Source organism: Saccostrea cucullata, unplaced genomic scaffold, assembly GCF_032062105.1.
Source record: "Saccostrea cucullata isolate Sc308-1 unplaced genomic scaffold, CSIRO_AGI_Scuc_v1 ctg240, whole genome shotgun sequence".
Classification (NCBI taxonomy): Eukaryota; Metazoa; Mollusca; class Bivalvia; order Ostreida; family Ostreidae; genus Saccostrea; species Saccostrea cuccullata.
Window position 1 is genome coordinate 71,967 of NW_026930783.1, and position 14,108 is coordinate 86,074.

Below are 14,108 nucleotides of genomic sequence, written 5' to 3' on the forward strand. Positions count from 1 at the left end.
GTGTTGGCAAAAAACTTTATAAGTGAAAGAATGCCACATTTTAAAGTGAGTTTTTATGACCTACTTTCTAGTATATACAATTCATCACTATCATGGCTAAATACAGAACTGTTGCTTTCAAAATCAACACTTGGTCAAAATTTCATCTCATTTTGTACAGGATAGTTTTTGTGTTGGCCTAGAGAGTGGAGACATCCTGAAATGTGACTTAGAGTTTGTACTGAATGCTCCAGGGGATGAGGACACACATGAATACGTGGAATCCAAGAGAATCTATAACCCCATGTTGACAGTAAGTTTAACTTATTCTGGATGTAACCTCATAATGATAAAAAATGAATGATGCTCTCAGAGAAATACATGTGCAGTGAACTTTGAAGTTGAGACTTTTCAGTTACATAGTTTTTAATAATTTTTTTAAAATGATTTGAGATAAGAAAAAGTTGTATTAAAGATAACAAGAGGCCCAGGGGCCACAGCGCTCACCTGAGCACATCAGGCTTGAATTTACTCCCCCCTTCCAGGCGTTCATCATTTGAACTAACTAGAATCTACACTACCTGAGGATGATTCCATATAAATATCCCGGGTATCACTAATCATAGCTTTGTAGTACTTGAAAATAAGATTTTAAAAGGTTTCCCTTTATATCCCTATGTAAAACTTGGGTCGGCCATTTTGGCCCCACCCTATCCCCAGGGCCGGGGGTCATGATTTAAAAAACTTGAATCTACAATACCTGAGGATGATTCCACATGAGTTTCATCTTTCCTGGCCCAGTGGTTCTGGAGAAGAAGATTTTTAAAGATTTTTTTCTATATATTCCTATGTAAAACTTGGGTCGGCCATTTTGGCCCCATCCTTGCCCTGGGGGTCATGATTTGAACAAACTTGAATCTACACTACCTAAGGATGATTCCACATGAGTTTTATCTTTCCTGGCCCAGTGGTTCTGGAGGAGAAGATTTTTAAAGATTTTTCCTATATATTCCTATGTAAAACTGGAATCGGTCATTTTGGCCCCATCCTTGCCCCAGGGGTCATGATTTGAAGAAACTTGAATCTACACTACCTGAGGATGACTCCACATGAGTTTCATCTTTTCTGTCCTATTGGTTCTTGAGAAGAAGATTTTTAAAGATTTTTCTTATATATTCCTATGTAAAACTTGTGTCGGCCATTTTGGCCCCATCCTTGCCCCGGGGGTCATGATTTGTACAAACTTGAATCTACACTACCTGAGGATGACTCCACATAAGTTTCATCTTTCCTGGCCCAGTGGTTCTGGAGAAGAAGATTTGTTATAGTTTTTTTCTATATATTCCTCCGCAAAACTTGGGTCGGCCATTTTGGCCCCACCCTTGCCCCCGGGGTCATGATTTGAACAAACTTGAATCTACACTACCTGAGGATGATTCCACATGAGTTTCATCTTTCCTGGCCCAGTGGTTCTGGAGAAGAAGATTTTTAAAGATTTTTCCTATATATTCCTATGTAAAACTTGGGTCGACCATTTTGGCCCCACCCTTGCCCCGGGGGTCATGATTTGAACAAACTTGAATCTACACTACCTGAGGATGATTCCACATGAATTTCATCTTTCCTGGCCCAGTGGTTCTGGAGGAGAAGATTTTTAAAGTTTTTTCCTATATATTCCTATGTAAAACTTGGGTCGGCCATTTTGGCCCCACCCTTGCCCCGGGGGTCATGATTTGAACAAACTTGAATCTACACTACCTGAGGATGCTTCCACATGAGTTTCATCTTTCCTGGCCCAGCGGTTCTGGAGAAGAAGATTTTTTTAAAATGCCATTAATTTTTAACAAATTCATGATTATCTCCCCTTGGAAAAGGGCGTGGCCCTTTATATGAACAAACTTGAATCCCCTTTACCCAAGGATACTTTGTGCCAAGTTTGGTTGAAATTGGCCCAGTGGTTCTTGAGAAGAAAATGAAAATGTGAAAAGTTTACGACAACAACGACAACGACGACAACGACAGACGACGGACAAATTTTGATCAGAAAAGCTCACTTGAGCCTTTGGCTCAGGTGAGCTAAAAACTAAAAACAAAAGGCTTGTTACACAGAGCTGCTTGTCACTCACTAGCACTTGCAAGTACTTCTAATAGAGGGATATGGAATTTTTGTTTGCAAGAGATTGCATTTTTGACCATGTCTGACATGCTTTAAGTAGGCTGCTTATCAAAGAAGCTCTTGTAAATTGTTGCTTTGTGGTATCTGAAAAAAAAAATCCAGATCTTTTAATGCGACTTGAAATCACATACCATAACTTCAGATAGTTCTTTGCCCTAACAAAATTCTGTTGAATACATGAACATTGTATTATGCATGCAAGTCCTAGAATTTAATTTTTTCACCTTTGATTTTAGTCCTCTAAGAGTATTAACTTAATAGGCCGAGGTGTAGAGGCTGAGCTGTTCAAACAACACAAGACAAAGATCATACTTCTTAGTTACATTGACCACATCAATGAACTGGTGTCAGTGGATGAGGACGGGTACATCTTCATCTGGAAGTACACTAGGTAAGGATGGATTCAATTTTTTATCTACAAAAGCTATGAATTCCTTGGCAACCCTGTTTATATAAAGATAGAAGAAATAGTTTTTTGAAAATCCACTTGATTTATTTCCTCAGTTGCAAAATTTGTTTTTTTTTTATGAGAGATTGTTAATTGTGAGGCTATAAAATTGTAATGCAAGTACTTTGTAAAATCTGCATGATCACTGGGTTATATAAAAGGAAAATAACAAATTTAAAAAAGGGTATGATTTTATGTTCAAGTAATTAAATGCAATGCATTGGTCATTCTGTCTATGCTAATGTAATAGTATTTTCCCTCTGGTCAATTTCTTTAGCCATTGGCTTCATATTTTGACTTAGAAAATTTTGAGTCCATGTCCATTTGATGTAGTTTGGGTGTCACAGAGTGCACATTTTAATTGATCTAAAGAGAGATGTTGACTTTTCAGAGAGTGGAAAGCTAGTGTAGGATGGTTCAAGCCAGCTAAAAAGTTCAGACTGTCTAAGTCTAAAGATATGTATCAACCCACAGAGGGGAAACCAAAGGTATGATATATATATATATGTATGTGTCTTACATGTAAAAAAAAAACAACATACCTGCTTAAAGCAAAATTCCAGGGAGAAACAATTTTGCTTTGTTTCTATGATAATGAAAATCCCTTTGCTGTAAGAATGAATTTATCATGACTGTGTTCTACTGTATACCTGCCACTTTTCAGAAATCCATTAATAAATATGTTTGTATTTTTAACAGAAATTATGTATCCACTTTTGCTTACTTCCATTGATGTGAATGTGATTGGATTAAAATAGAAAAAAAAATTAAAATTTTCCTATTAAAAAAAATTAAATTCAAGAAATTGACTAGATTTTTATTACAATGTAAAACTTCCATACTATAAATTAAGAAGTTTGAAAATGGAGGACATGCAGTCATCAAAAATAAAAAATAAAAAAATAAAAAAAAACCTGCAGATGGGATGAAGATTTTACCTACTATATCAATAAATTTAAATGTTTTTTTTTATATTTTAGATTTATTTAACTTATTTCTAATAAATTTGCTTACAGGATAGAACATACAAGGTTTGCTAGCATGTTAATTTCTATATCCTCTTTATAGATATACAACTATATATCCTCTATCCACTACATACCTATTGGTTTTGATTTCCTTTTCTCAAGTCAATCCATGAGATAGCTACCTCTCAAAATTCTTATACTTGGTTGAGGTCTTTATACCTATCATATTCTGGGATGGTTCCTTTATGTTGTTTTTATATCCTTTTTATCCTACTGCCAAAGATGTTTCCTGGTACATATACATATGTGTATTTCAGCCTTGAAACTCTTTATAGACTTAAAGAAGTCATAAATCTCAATGCTCTTCAATGTTCAAATGAATTTTATCAGAAGTTCTCTAACAACTTTGGAAATGATGTCCCAGGTCTTTCTTGCCTTCAACCCCAGCATGCATTCTCTCAGAAACAGTCCTTATTTTACTAATCTTTTCTTCCTTTTGGCTGGTTGACACAAAAATAAATATTTAGATTTTTTTAAATACACATATGGAATAATGGAAATGAGAGAACATTCATTCTTTTGCCATTGCAGAATATTTGTGTAAAAGTTTCCGTCAGCCTTCTCAGTGGAATATTTACCACTTATCTATCATATTTGTTATACAGGTTAAGGGTTCTTCTAGAGTATGTATCAGATATTGGACTTGCTTATTTCATATTTCTGCAACAGAAACTCATTTATTTTTATTTCTCCAATAGCTGGTCTTTACAGATGTCACTGCCACCATGCCAAACAAGAAACGACAGAGAACACGACAGGAAATAGCTCTGGACAGGCAACAAAGTGAATACTTTTCTACCCTTAATGTTTTTTACTGACTGACTTAGTTTTATAAATAGCCATGTTTAGCAATCAAACACTCTGTAAATCAATGGTATTTTCCTTTTATTTTTAGACATGAATTTAATCCTCAATATGAACCTTGGAGATCCCTGGCATGTAGAGATCCATGGAGACAAACTAGTAATTATAACTGTGTTACCCTGATCAAAGAATTTTTTCATTAGTTATTATTACCTGATAATTATTTTCATTAACCCTGTCAATGCAAGATAAAATTTCAGATGGATTTTTCTTTCCATAAATAGAATCCATAATCCAACTATTCAGATTTTTAGCCAAGTTGCTTTTATAAAGAAACAAAACAAATTTTCTTTTTTCGTCATTATTTCGACATTTATAAGTACCTGATGATATTTACCTTTATTTGTTGTTTTGTAGACCGAAGTATACGCCCCTAAAGGTGGGGTCAAGGATACAGGAGCGGTGTTCCATATCGTGGTCAAACATCTGGCCACTGATCAGTTGTCATCCTACGCCACCAGAGTCTACAAACCAGTCAAGGTAGGCAGCAGCTTCATATGTCGCAATGCTCTTAATGAAAAGAAATTATTTACAAATCTTTTATTTGTAAATCAATAGCTCTCACTGATGGAAAATCACTTGTTAAGAAATTATAATTTTCATGATATATCAGACTATCACAAGTACATGAACCAGTAGTGAGAAAATATCAAACATCAAATGAATGATCCTTTTTTTATCACAAGTACAGTACATAAACCAATAGTGAGAAAATATCAAACATCAAATGAATGATCCTTGCATTAAGGTTCATTCATTGTGTACTGGATATTTACTGCTGTTGATGATTCTTTTATGTTCGCAATCAAAACTCTACACTTCATTTTTTTCCCGATTCCACATCCATTAGTGTAAGGCAGCTGTAGTAAATAAGGAGGATTAAAGAAGAATATCTTACAGTTTATTTTTGTTTTTAAAAGGCAAAAAATGAAATATGAAAGAAGTTGCAGTTTATGAAATATATGATCAAGTAAAAAAAAATATATAAGCATTTTCTTTACACATCTCCACTCTACATTGTTTTGAAAATTGACATCTTGCCTTTGTTATTTACAGATCAAATATTCCAAGATGTCTGTTATTCCTACAGCCAAAGGAGATGCTCTTATTTTTATGTTACTTTTCCGTTCCTACCCTCCTAAAGGTATCCAACCAATCACCTACCAGTAATAATTTAAGCATTCAAAAAAAAGAAAATTTAACTTTTTATGACACAAAAATTTTTGACATTTAGTTGTCATTATCTAATGTGTTAAAATATATATTTTAAAAATCAGACTTTTTTAATTTTGAAAAATTTTGACAATTTCTTTTTCATTCTAGAGCCCCATGTGACGATTACAATATTTGATTTGAAGACCTTGGAGCTGCGAGATTTCCGACGAGACATTTATCTCTCCGAGGCTGAGCACACTGAGATGTCAAAGAACGATGTCTCATTTGCTGATGTAATTATTATCAAATTCACTTAATTACTAATATTGAATAAATACCAATAAATTCATGTAAATTTTTAAATTGGTATACATGAATATCTTGTAAAGGCCATTGCTAGTCAGATTGAAAGATGCTGTTTTCTACAAATAAGATCAATACAAAAATTAATTACCTGAACAAAAAATAACAAACTATTAGAATGTGCTATCTGCCAAAAATGGTGAAATGGGGACAAATTATATAAGCAAGTAATTGTTTTACTTAATCAAAGGTAAAATTCAGTAATTAAAGTGGGGAAAAAATTTCTTTTCTAAAATTCATAACTGTTTTACTGTATATACTTCTTTTTCAAGGTGACCAGAGTGTTTGGACCAACGGGTTCTGAGTATTTGTTCATATGTCTCCTTGGAGATTTCAAGGTCATCTCCTTGACAACTGGGCGACAAGTGGTCAAGATGGAGGATCCTTCAGTTAGATCTGGTATATGGATTTACCTTACTCTAAATTTATGTTTCATTGGAGTGGCCAAAAAAAAATTAATAAATTGTTTCTCAGGCACCGCCGCATCGGTAAAATCAGAGCCGCATCAACTTTTTTTACCATTATATTTTTTCCGGAATTTTCGTATCTTATCGTTATAGGTTTTTTCTTTTATCCAAACAATAACAAACGCTTAAGTGACTCGGAATAAAATGAAAGTCTATGTCAATAAAAACGTGATTTTTCGCGGGATATATCGATCATGTCGCTGTTTGTCATCTCCCTCGGGAGATGACACATTAAGATTGTATGCCGGAAGTGAAGTCCTAGTGTAAGCCTCCATTAATCTTTCGGGAGTCCTCGATGTTTTACCGAGATCCAAGTAGCCTGCAAACTGGTTTTCTTTTAGAAGAACTAGCTTAGGAGTGTGTGACCTACTTTCGGTTTAGGCCTATTTGAAAGCCAAGGAAAATTTAGAAAAGAAGTACGATGCTTATAAATATCTCTAGTTTTGGTGTGTCGTATATATATTGATCCTCAATACTATGCCTTATTAAATGGGTAAGCCACACAAGGAGAATTGACAATGACGTGATTTCTATATATAGATTTGTTGACAGGAAGGGAAAACTGGTTCTCGCACAAAAGAACAAAATCACAATTAGATTCTGCAAAAAAAATGAATGAAGAGTGGTCAACGCTAATTTTATGTTAATTTTTTTGTCTGTAATTGGATTTATTAAATTAATTCCTGTCAAACTTTAATGATTAGCTGCTTTTAAATGAATTATAATTATTGTTGATAATTTCGTATTGTGTTAAGAAAATACAGTTCAAGGAAAGTATTTGAATTAAAGTAAATTGTAAACACCCAGAACCACAAAGATCGCTAGAATAAAATTTCACCAAAAATAGCCTTGGGTGCTCTCGCAGACGTCCATGCTTCCCATATTATACTGCGGCAAAAAGAAACTGCGTACTTTACTGTGGAGTTTGCTGAATAAGTCATTTGGGAACTTCAGGCGTAATAATCCATATATTCATTGCATTAAAATATCTCCCTTTCTGTTTTATTTCTTTGACATTATTGATACCAAAGAGATGACATTTCAGGCTTTCTGGAAAGCCAAACTTGTATCAGCTCCGATTGTGAGTGGAACGTCCATAATATTACCATGGAGTATAATTGGGGGGTTTAGCGACAGTTGTTCAGTGGGGGAATTTTACGAAGTCGGTCGCTCTAAAACAGATTCATTTGATCGTGTTATGCCTTCAGTGCGCTTATCAGAAGTAGTGTCTCTATTCGGACGTTACATAAGATTTACAGTAAGTATTGGTTCAGAAAATAAATTTTTGTTCTGAAGTTTAGAATGATAATGTACAGTACATACATTTATTAAAACAGTTTGCTCTAACTTTGTAAGCCAGAGTTAAAAGCCTTTTTAGAACATTGTACAGTGTACTACATCCAGGTCTTACTCCTTTTACATTAAAAAATGTGCTGATCCAAGTTGTTCCATCTGTACTAGGCCACGTTTGCCTCCTGAGGTTTTTGAGCAGTTACATCGATTTCCAGACCCAATACTGAGTACCTGGTACCGTATTTAAAGTTTCAGCTTATGATATATGTGTATTTTCAAATAATTTTTATAGAAAATAAAGATCAGTATAGAGAGATATTTGAAATATGAATAGAATAATACATGAAATACAAGTTACAGATTTCAATTTTAAAAAGGATACTTTTTTTAATAGGTGAAGATGGGCACTACAAGTCATTTGATGAAGTTTATGGTAGTGAAACTACGGAGGAGCACAGGCCATCTCTTCAGCAAAGGGCTACAGCGAATCCAGGTCATGGGATACCATTTTCCCCAAGTGTGCAAGCAGCAAAAACAGTAAAGTGTATGTTTATTTGTACAGAATGTGAAAAACCTTGTGTAGTATATGCTGCTAACAAATTGTCAGAGCAGGAAATGGCCACTATAGAGCGCATTCAGCAGTTAATTCAATATACGTGTGGGTCATCCCTGCAAGAACTTAAGACTGCCGATAACAGAACACCACAAGTGAATGCTTTATTAGACAAATGTTTCACCAGGGCCAACTCAACATGTGAAATGTCATTAGAAGTTCCATATTTCAGTTCAGGATGTTTCAAGGACTTGTGTTTTCACTGTGGTGAGGAAGATGAGCTGCAAATGAAGCAGGGGCATATCCCATGTGTCTTAATTGTTCCTCTACAAAAACTCTTCCTTTGAAAAGGAAACATGTTAATCTTAAAGAAACTGTTAAAACAAAGACAAGAAGGAAATAAACTGTGCTTTTGTATTTGATTAATGAATATGCTATTAAATACACAATAAAAAAGTAACACAACAAGCTATTTCTAAATTTGATGCCTTTATTTGAAATTTATTAAAAAAAAAAAAAAAAAAAAAAAAAAACCTGCCTGCCTCATCAAAATTTTAAAAATTTGGCCCGAGAAACAATTAATTAATTTTTTTTGGCCTGGAGTACGTGATTGCTGATGGCTTTTGAATATATTTTTATCATTATTTCTTGTTATAAAAGTATTCTTACATGTATTAATTTGCATCATTTATTTTGAGTAATTGCTTTTCTTTAACCCTGTAAAATAATTTTAGTTAGGGTCATATTTTTTGTGATTTTGATGAAAAAATATGACGGGTGGGTGGAGGGATTGATTTCATGGATTACAAATTGTTGAGTAGTATATGAAATTTTACATTTTCTTGCTGGATATGAATTTGAGGATCTATTCATATACCTCAAAATGAAACCTACATAAAAATTATTGTTTTCACAGTACATGGATTGATTTTGAATTTTAGAATTTATGATTACATCAGAGATCACATGAAATAACTAACTTTGACAATTTCAGACAGATACCAGTATGATGAGGAAGGTAAATGTTTGTCAGATCCCTTAATTAATCTGACATTAACGAAATTTTACATTCTTTTTTACCATCTTCTAAATGAAGTCTTTGTTTTAACTAGTACCTGAATACCTTTCAATATTATATTTCATCGTGTATTTCCTTGTCTCTTGAATATCTTTTGACCTTTATCGATATCTAAAATTGACACTAAAATGTCATATTTTTTGTCTGAATTAAAGATTTCGTCATATATGTATGTATTCCTATGAATTCCCATCTGTGTGTGAATTCTATCATAAACCTGTATATTAATGTCTTTTACAACTACATGTATACCCATTTGTTGCTACGTAAGTATAATGTTCACTGTTCTTATAACTCCAAACTATAAGTTCAACAAGGAAATTCAAAGAATTGTGGTCACCCACTTTCACTATCTTAATGGATTGGATGCCAATATTTATTGTTTCAAATATGAATGCCCTATCATATTTCTTTAAAAAGTTATCAACGAAGTTAAAATTTTTGAAAATTAGGTCAGACATGAAGATCATGGGGTAAAAAATCATAGCATGTTTGGAAACATCTTGTTACAAGTAATGCACTTGTAAAATATAAAAGCCGAATCTCTTCTCATTCAAAAGTTTAAGGAAAGATAACATTTTTGAAAAGTTGGTCAAACTCCAAGGTCACAGGGTCAAGAATCATAGTATTTTCAGAAAGGTCTTCCCATAGGTTATATACATATGTAATATGAAAGCCCTATCTTTTTTCTTTCAAAAGTTTTGACCAATTTATAGTAATGTTTAAATTTTTGAAAATTATGTCAAATGTCAAGGTCACAGGGTTAAAAATCATAGTAAATTTAGAAAGACCTTGTCATAGGCAATGAACATGTGAAAAATGAAAGTCCTATATCTCTTCTCATTCAAAAGTTAATAGGAAGATTTCCAGTTGTCTCATATTCTGAATGATTATTTCATATAATGATATGCATCTTAACCATTTTGTTTGGCATTGACAAGGTTACAAATGAACATGTTCAAGCCAACAGAGACTTCGAGTATAAGCTATATGTTATGCTCCTGAGTATCTGTAAAAAAAGTCTATCCTTTTTAGGTTACAGAGGTTGTGTCATTGATACAGATGAACTTTCTCTGGAAGAAAACTCCAAGGTTGCAGTTCTATCAACCAATGGAAAGATGCATGCTATATTTTATTCTGCTGTAAGTTTGTGTAATCTAGACATTTGAATTTTTGTGAAAGTTTAAGTTTATAAATAGTATTATGAATCAGTAAGATGAAAACAAGGCATAAATAGCACAAATTTTCTGTGTGTTCATCAATATTTGTTGAGCACCAATTTTCAAGGAACCAGATTCACGAATTTAAATGCTCATAGAATTAAGAAATATGTTATTCATTTGTATAGGCAATGCTTTTGTCCACAAAATTATGTATCCTTGAAAACGTCTTTTTTACAAAATACACAAAAATTGATGCCAACGAAAATTGATGAAGCCACAGTACGTGGGGTTTGCTTGTTTTTTTCTAGACCATTGGTCGTGTTCTCTATGTGGAATTTGAGGATGAAAATCTTGATGCCACCAGAAGACAGATGTGGAAACTTTATGACAGACTGTAAGATCACATTATATGTATAAATATGTATTAAAAATTGTTTTGGATTAAAAAAAAAACTGCTTTGAAATGAATGCCTATTTACAAATTTTTTTCCTCAATATAATACAGTAAAACTTGTTTAATACGGAGATAGATATTGCTAATTCACTGATATAGTGAAGTCATCTTGGATCCCCCGCTATATAAATTTAATGAATTTCTTACATTGTTATAACAAATTACGAATATAGCGAAGTAATTTCATAGGTCTCAGCGAATTCGTTATAACTGAGTTTTGCTGTACTCACTGATAATAATAAATCAAAATACTTGAAAAGTTATTATATCCCAATGTACTACTGAGTATCTATACACTTTTTTTCTTTTTTGAAGTGAACCTGAGAAGAAGCGTCTGATGCCTGCAGAACTACGTGTGGACACACTGACGAGTGAACTGGGTGAAACACAGCATCCCTCTGTTGTCATGATGGGCTTAGTTATGGAGTGTATGGACAAGGCCATCCAACTCTCCCACAAGGCCAAGTACAACGATGACCAGAAGGACGATTTTATGATGTGGGACAAGGTCAACAATTACAAGGCCTTAGAAAAACCGGTAGGTCAAAGGTCAAGGTGAATCTCTCATTAGTAGGAGAAAGAGAATTGAATTTATCAATGAATGGAAACAGGGCCTTAGAAAACTGGTAAGTCAAAGGTCAAGGTAAATCTAAATATCAACTTGAGAAAAAGTACATTTATGAATGAATGAGAATATGTCTTCTTCGTTTTTTTTTTAAATTAGAACAGTAACAAAGTTTAAGTTTATTATATTGCAGTTTTTCCATCACACTGCTCAATGAATCATTTTTAAAGATATGAGAAAAAAGTATCTCTACCCACTTTTAGAAAGTATAGAAATTTTAATTCTTTATTGTTTACTTGAAATTTAAACACAATTTTTCCCCTACATTTCAGATTAACAGTGGAAAGATTCTGACTGGGACTTGAGATCTGACAAAGGGGAAACAAGATGACCTGCACAGTGATTAGACCTGAAATAAATTGTGATATGAATAGGAATTAATGTTAAGGAGGCTGGGGGGTCAACAAATTAATCATAAATTAACCACCAGATTTAACTTATTTTTTTTGATACGGTATCTTAAGCTGTCAACTATCATTTGGCAAAGAAAAAATTCATATATTTTAGTTTTAAAATTTGATCATTTTTCATATCTTTATATGGAGCTCTTCTTTTAAAGGAGATAAAAATAGTCTGAAAATGGCTGCCACACCCCAGCCTCGTTAATGAGATGGTGATATACTTGTAAATATTTATAAAACTGCTTCCACCAGACTAAAACATATCAAATGATGCCTAAATACTCAAACTTTAATGTTGTTCTTCCCTACTTCAATCTTGCATTTGGAGGAAATTGAACCATTTTATTGAGGTTGTTGGACATTTTGGACAATCTTTTTGTGTGCAATCCACAACTGACTCCTTAGAACTGGGTCTGTACATTTAAGAATTGTCTCTGTGATATTTTGACTTCAGGATAAAATTGATTTAATGTGTGCCATTTCTTTTACTACATACACAAATTTCATTCTTAGTTCTTTGCTGATAATTTATTTTTAGTGCTATTTGTATATGAGTTGTGCTTTTCCTGTTTAAGGTCAAGATCTAGTAAATAGCTTTAGACTAATTTTTGGTGCTAGATCCATTATGACATCATAATCAGTTTCAACTTTCTTTTTCCCGTACTTTACGGCTTTAGCAGGTTTATGTAGAAAATAGGGTATTTTCATGACATTCAATTTGAAATCATGTGAAAAGTAAATCGGGTACCTATATTAAATTTGATATTGATTTAAAGGAGAGGCCATGAACATACTTATTACCGTTTTCTGAGAGACTGTAAGCAATCTGGATACATTTCCTTTGTCAAATATGAAAAAAAAGTCCTATCTTCATGACTGGTTTTCTTAATTTTTCATTGAAAATGACAGTTTAAAATACAGTTTTTCATCTTGTTACCTACAAATTATGCCCCGAAACACCTTATTTGACCAAGCTAAACTTATAAAGCATCATTAAAGGAATTTATTTCTCAAATTTGATAAATCTGTAGGCACCTTTCATTTACTAGATCTTGTCCTTAAGTGATATTTTAACAGATGTTTTGTCTGGGCGTACATGTGTTGGAGTGAACAGATACCCAAGGGTTTTTGTTGGAAAGTTGACTCCCCTCTGTGTTATATGTGATATGTAACAAATACATGACTTTTATGTCATCAGGGTATACACTAGGATCTTTATACTTCCATAACTACAGTGAAACTTGTTTAATCTGGATGTTGTGTAATCCAAAATCCTGTCAAATATGATGGAAACTTTCAGTCCTTCTCTGATAGTAAATTAAAATGTTGTCTAATCCAGAATAATGCCTAATCCGTCCAATTTCTATGGAACCAATATGTCGGGATTGGACAAGTTTTACTGTATATTGTACATATAAATATGGCTTCCAACCAATATTAATCTCAAGTTGTGTGGTAAACAATATTATTGTAGATTTTTTCAAGAGAATTATTTTTATATGGGATATTTATTTTACAAACTATGTATATGTCTGGTTACATTAACCCTTTACTGTAAATGTATTACATTTGGCATGTACGATATTTGGCGGAAATTCAATTTTCAACAAGTTAGCGTAGATTTGATTTAGCGCTGTCTGAATTCGCTAGTTATAAAAGTTAATATACAAGACATTTAGCGATGTTCTTGAATTAGAGGGCTTTGCTTTCGGCAAAAATCGCTAAATAGAATACACCGCTAAATGTAATATGTTTACAGTACTGTTGCGATTAGCATACATTATTTATCTCTCAGCTTTTTGTGCCAAATATGAGTCTTATTTTCTGGTATTTATAAGAAATATTGCATATATAGTAAAACTCGGATATAACAAAGTCACTGGGACCTATCGTCGCTGCGCTTCCAAAACCTCGTAAGTCAATAACTGATAATTTTCAGAAGAGGCAAAAAACTGTTCAATTTGTTTCCTTTTAGTGACATATCAAAATTGCTTTCACATTTATGATTAATAGCCATTGTTTTGAAGATGAAGATTTGCAATCTTATCTACTGTGCATAGT

General features: G+C 33.1%; 1 protein-coding gene across 3 annotated transcripts in view; it reads left to right on the forward strand.

The window, feature by feature from the left end:
- Nucleotides 1–12,018, forward strand: part of LOC134230091 (uncharacterized) — a 32,255-nt gene extending 20,237 nt beyond the window's left edge. For 2 of the 3 annotated variants that reach the window (XM_062711866.1, XM_062711868.1), the window contains exons 19-33: nucleotides 161–292; nucleotides 2,392–2,546; nucleotides 2,995–3,091; nucleotides 3,620–3,634; nucleotides 4,330–4,414; nucleotides 4,527–4,594; nucleotides 4,853–4,975; nucleotides 5,552–5,639; nucleotides 5,819–5,943; nucleotides 6,286–6,412; nucleotides 9,321–9,344; nucleotides 10,440–10,546; nucleotides 10,876–10,961; nucleotides 11,337–11,559; nucleotides 11,919–12,018. In XM_062711866.1, coding sequence (XP_062567850.1) covers nucleotides 161–292; nucleotides 2,392–2,546; nucleotides 2,995–3,091; nucleotides 3,620–3,634; nucleotides 4,330–4,414; nucleotides 4,527–4,594; nucleotides 4,853–4,975; nucleotides 5,552–5,639; nucleotides 5,819–5,943; nucleotides 6,286–6,412; nucleotides 9,321–9,344; nucleotides 10,440–10,546; nucleotides 10,876–10,961; nucleotides 11,337–11,559; nucleotides 11,919–11,951 — 1,488 coding nt within the window. In that variant the 3' untranslated portion in view covers nucleotides 11,952–12,018. The remainder of the gene's footprint in view (nucleotides 1–160; nucleotides 293–2,391; nucleotides 2,547–2,994; nucleotides 3,092–3,619; nucleotides 3,635–4,329; nucleotides 4,415–4,526; nucleotides 4,595–4,852; nucleotides 4,976–5,551; nucleotides 5,640–5,818; nucleotides 5,944–6,285; nucleotides 6,413–9,320; nucleotides 9,345–10,439; nucleotides 10,547–10,875; nucleotides 10,962–11,336; nucleotides 11,560–11,918) is intronic. The other variant, XM_062711867.1, reaches the window with a different exon arrangement.
- Nucleotides 12,019–14,108: the final 2,090 nt, after the last annotated feature.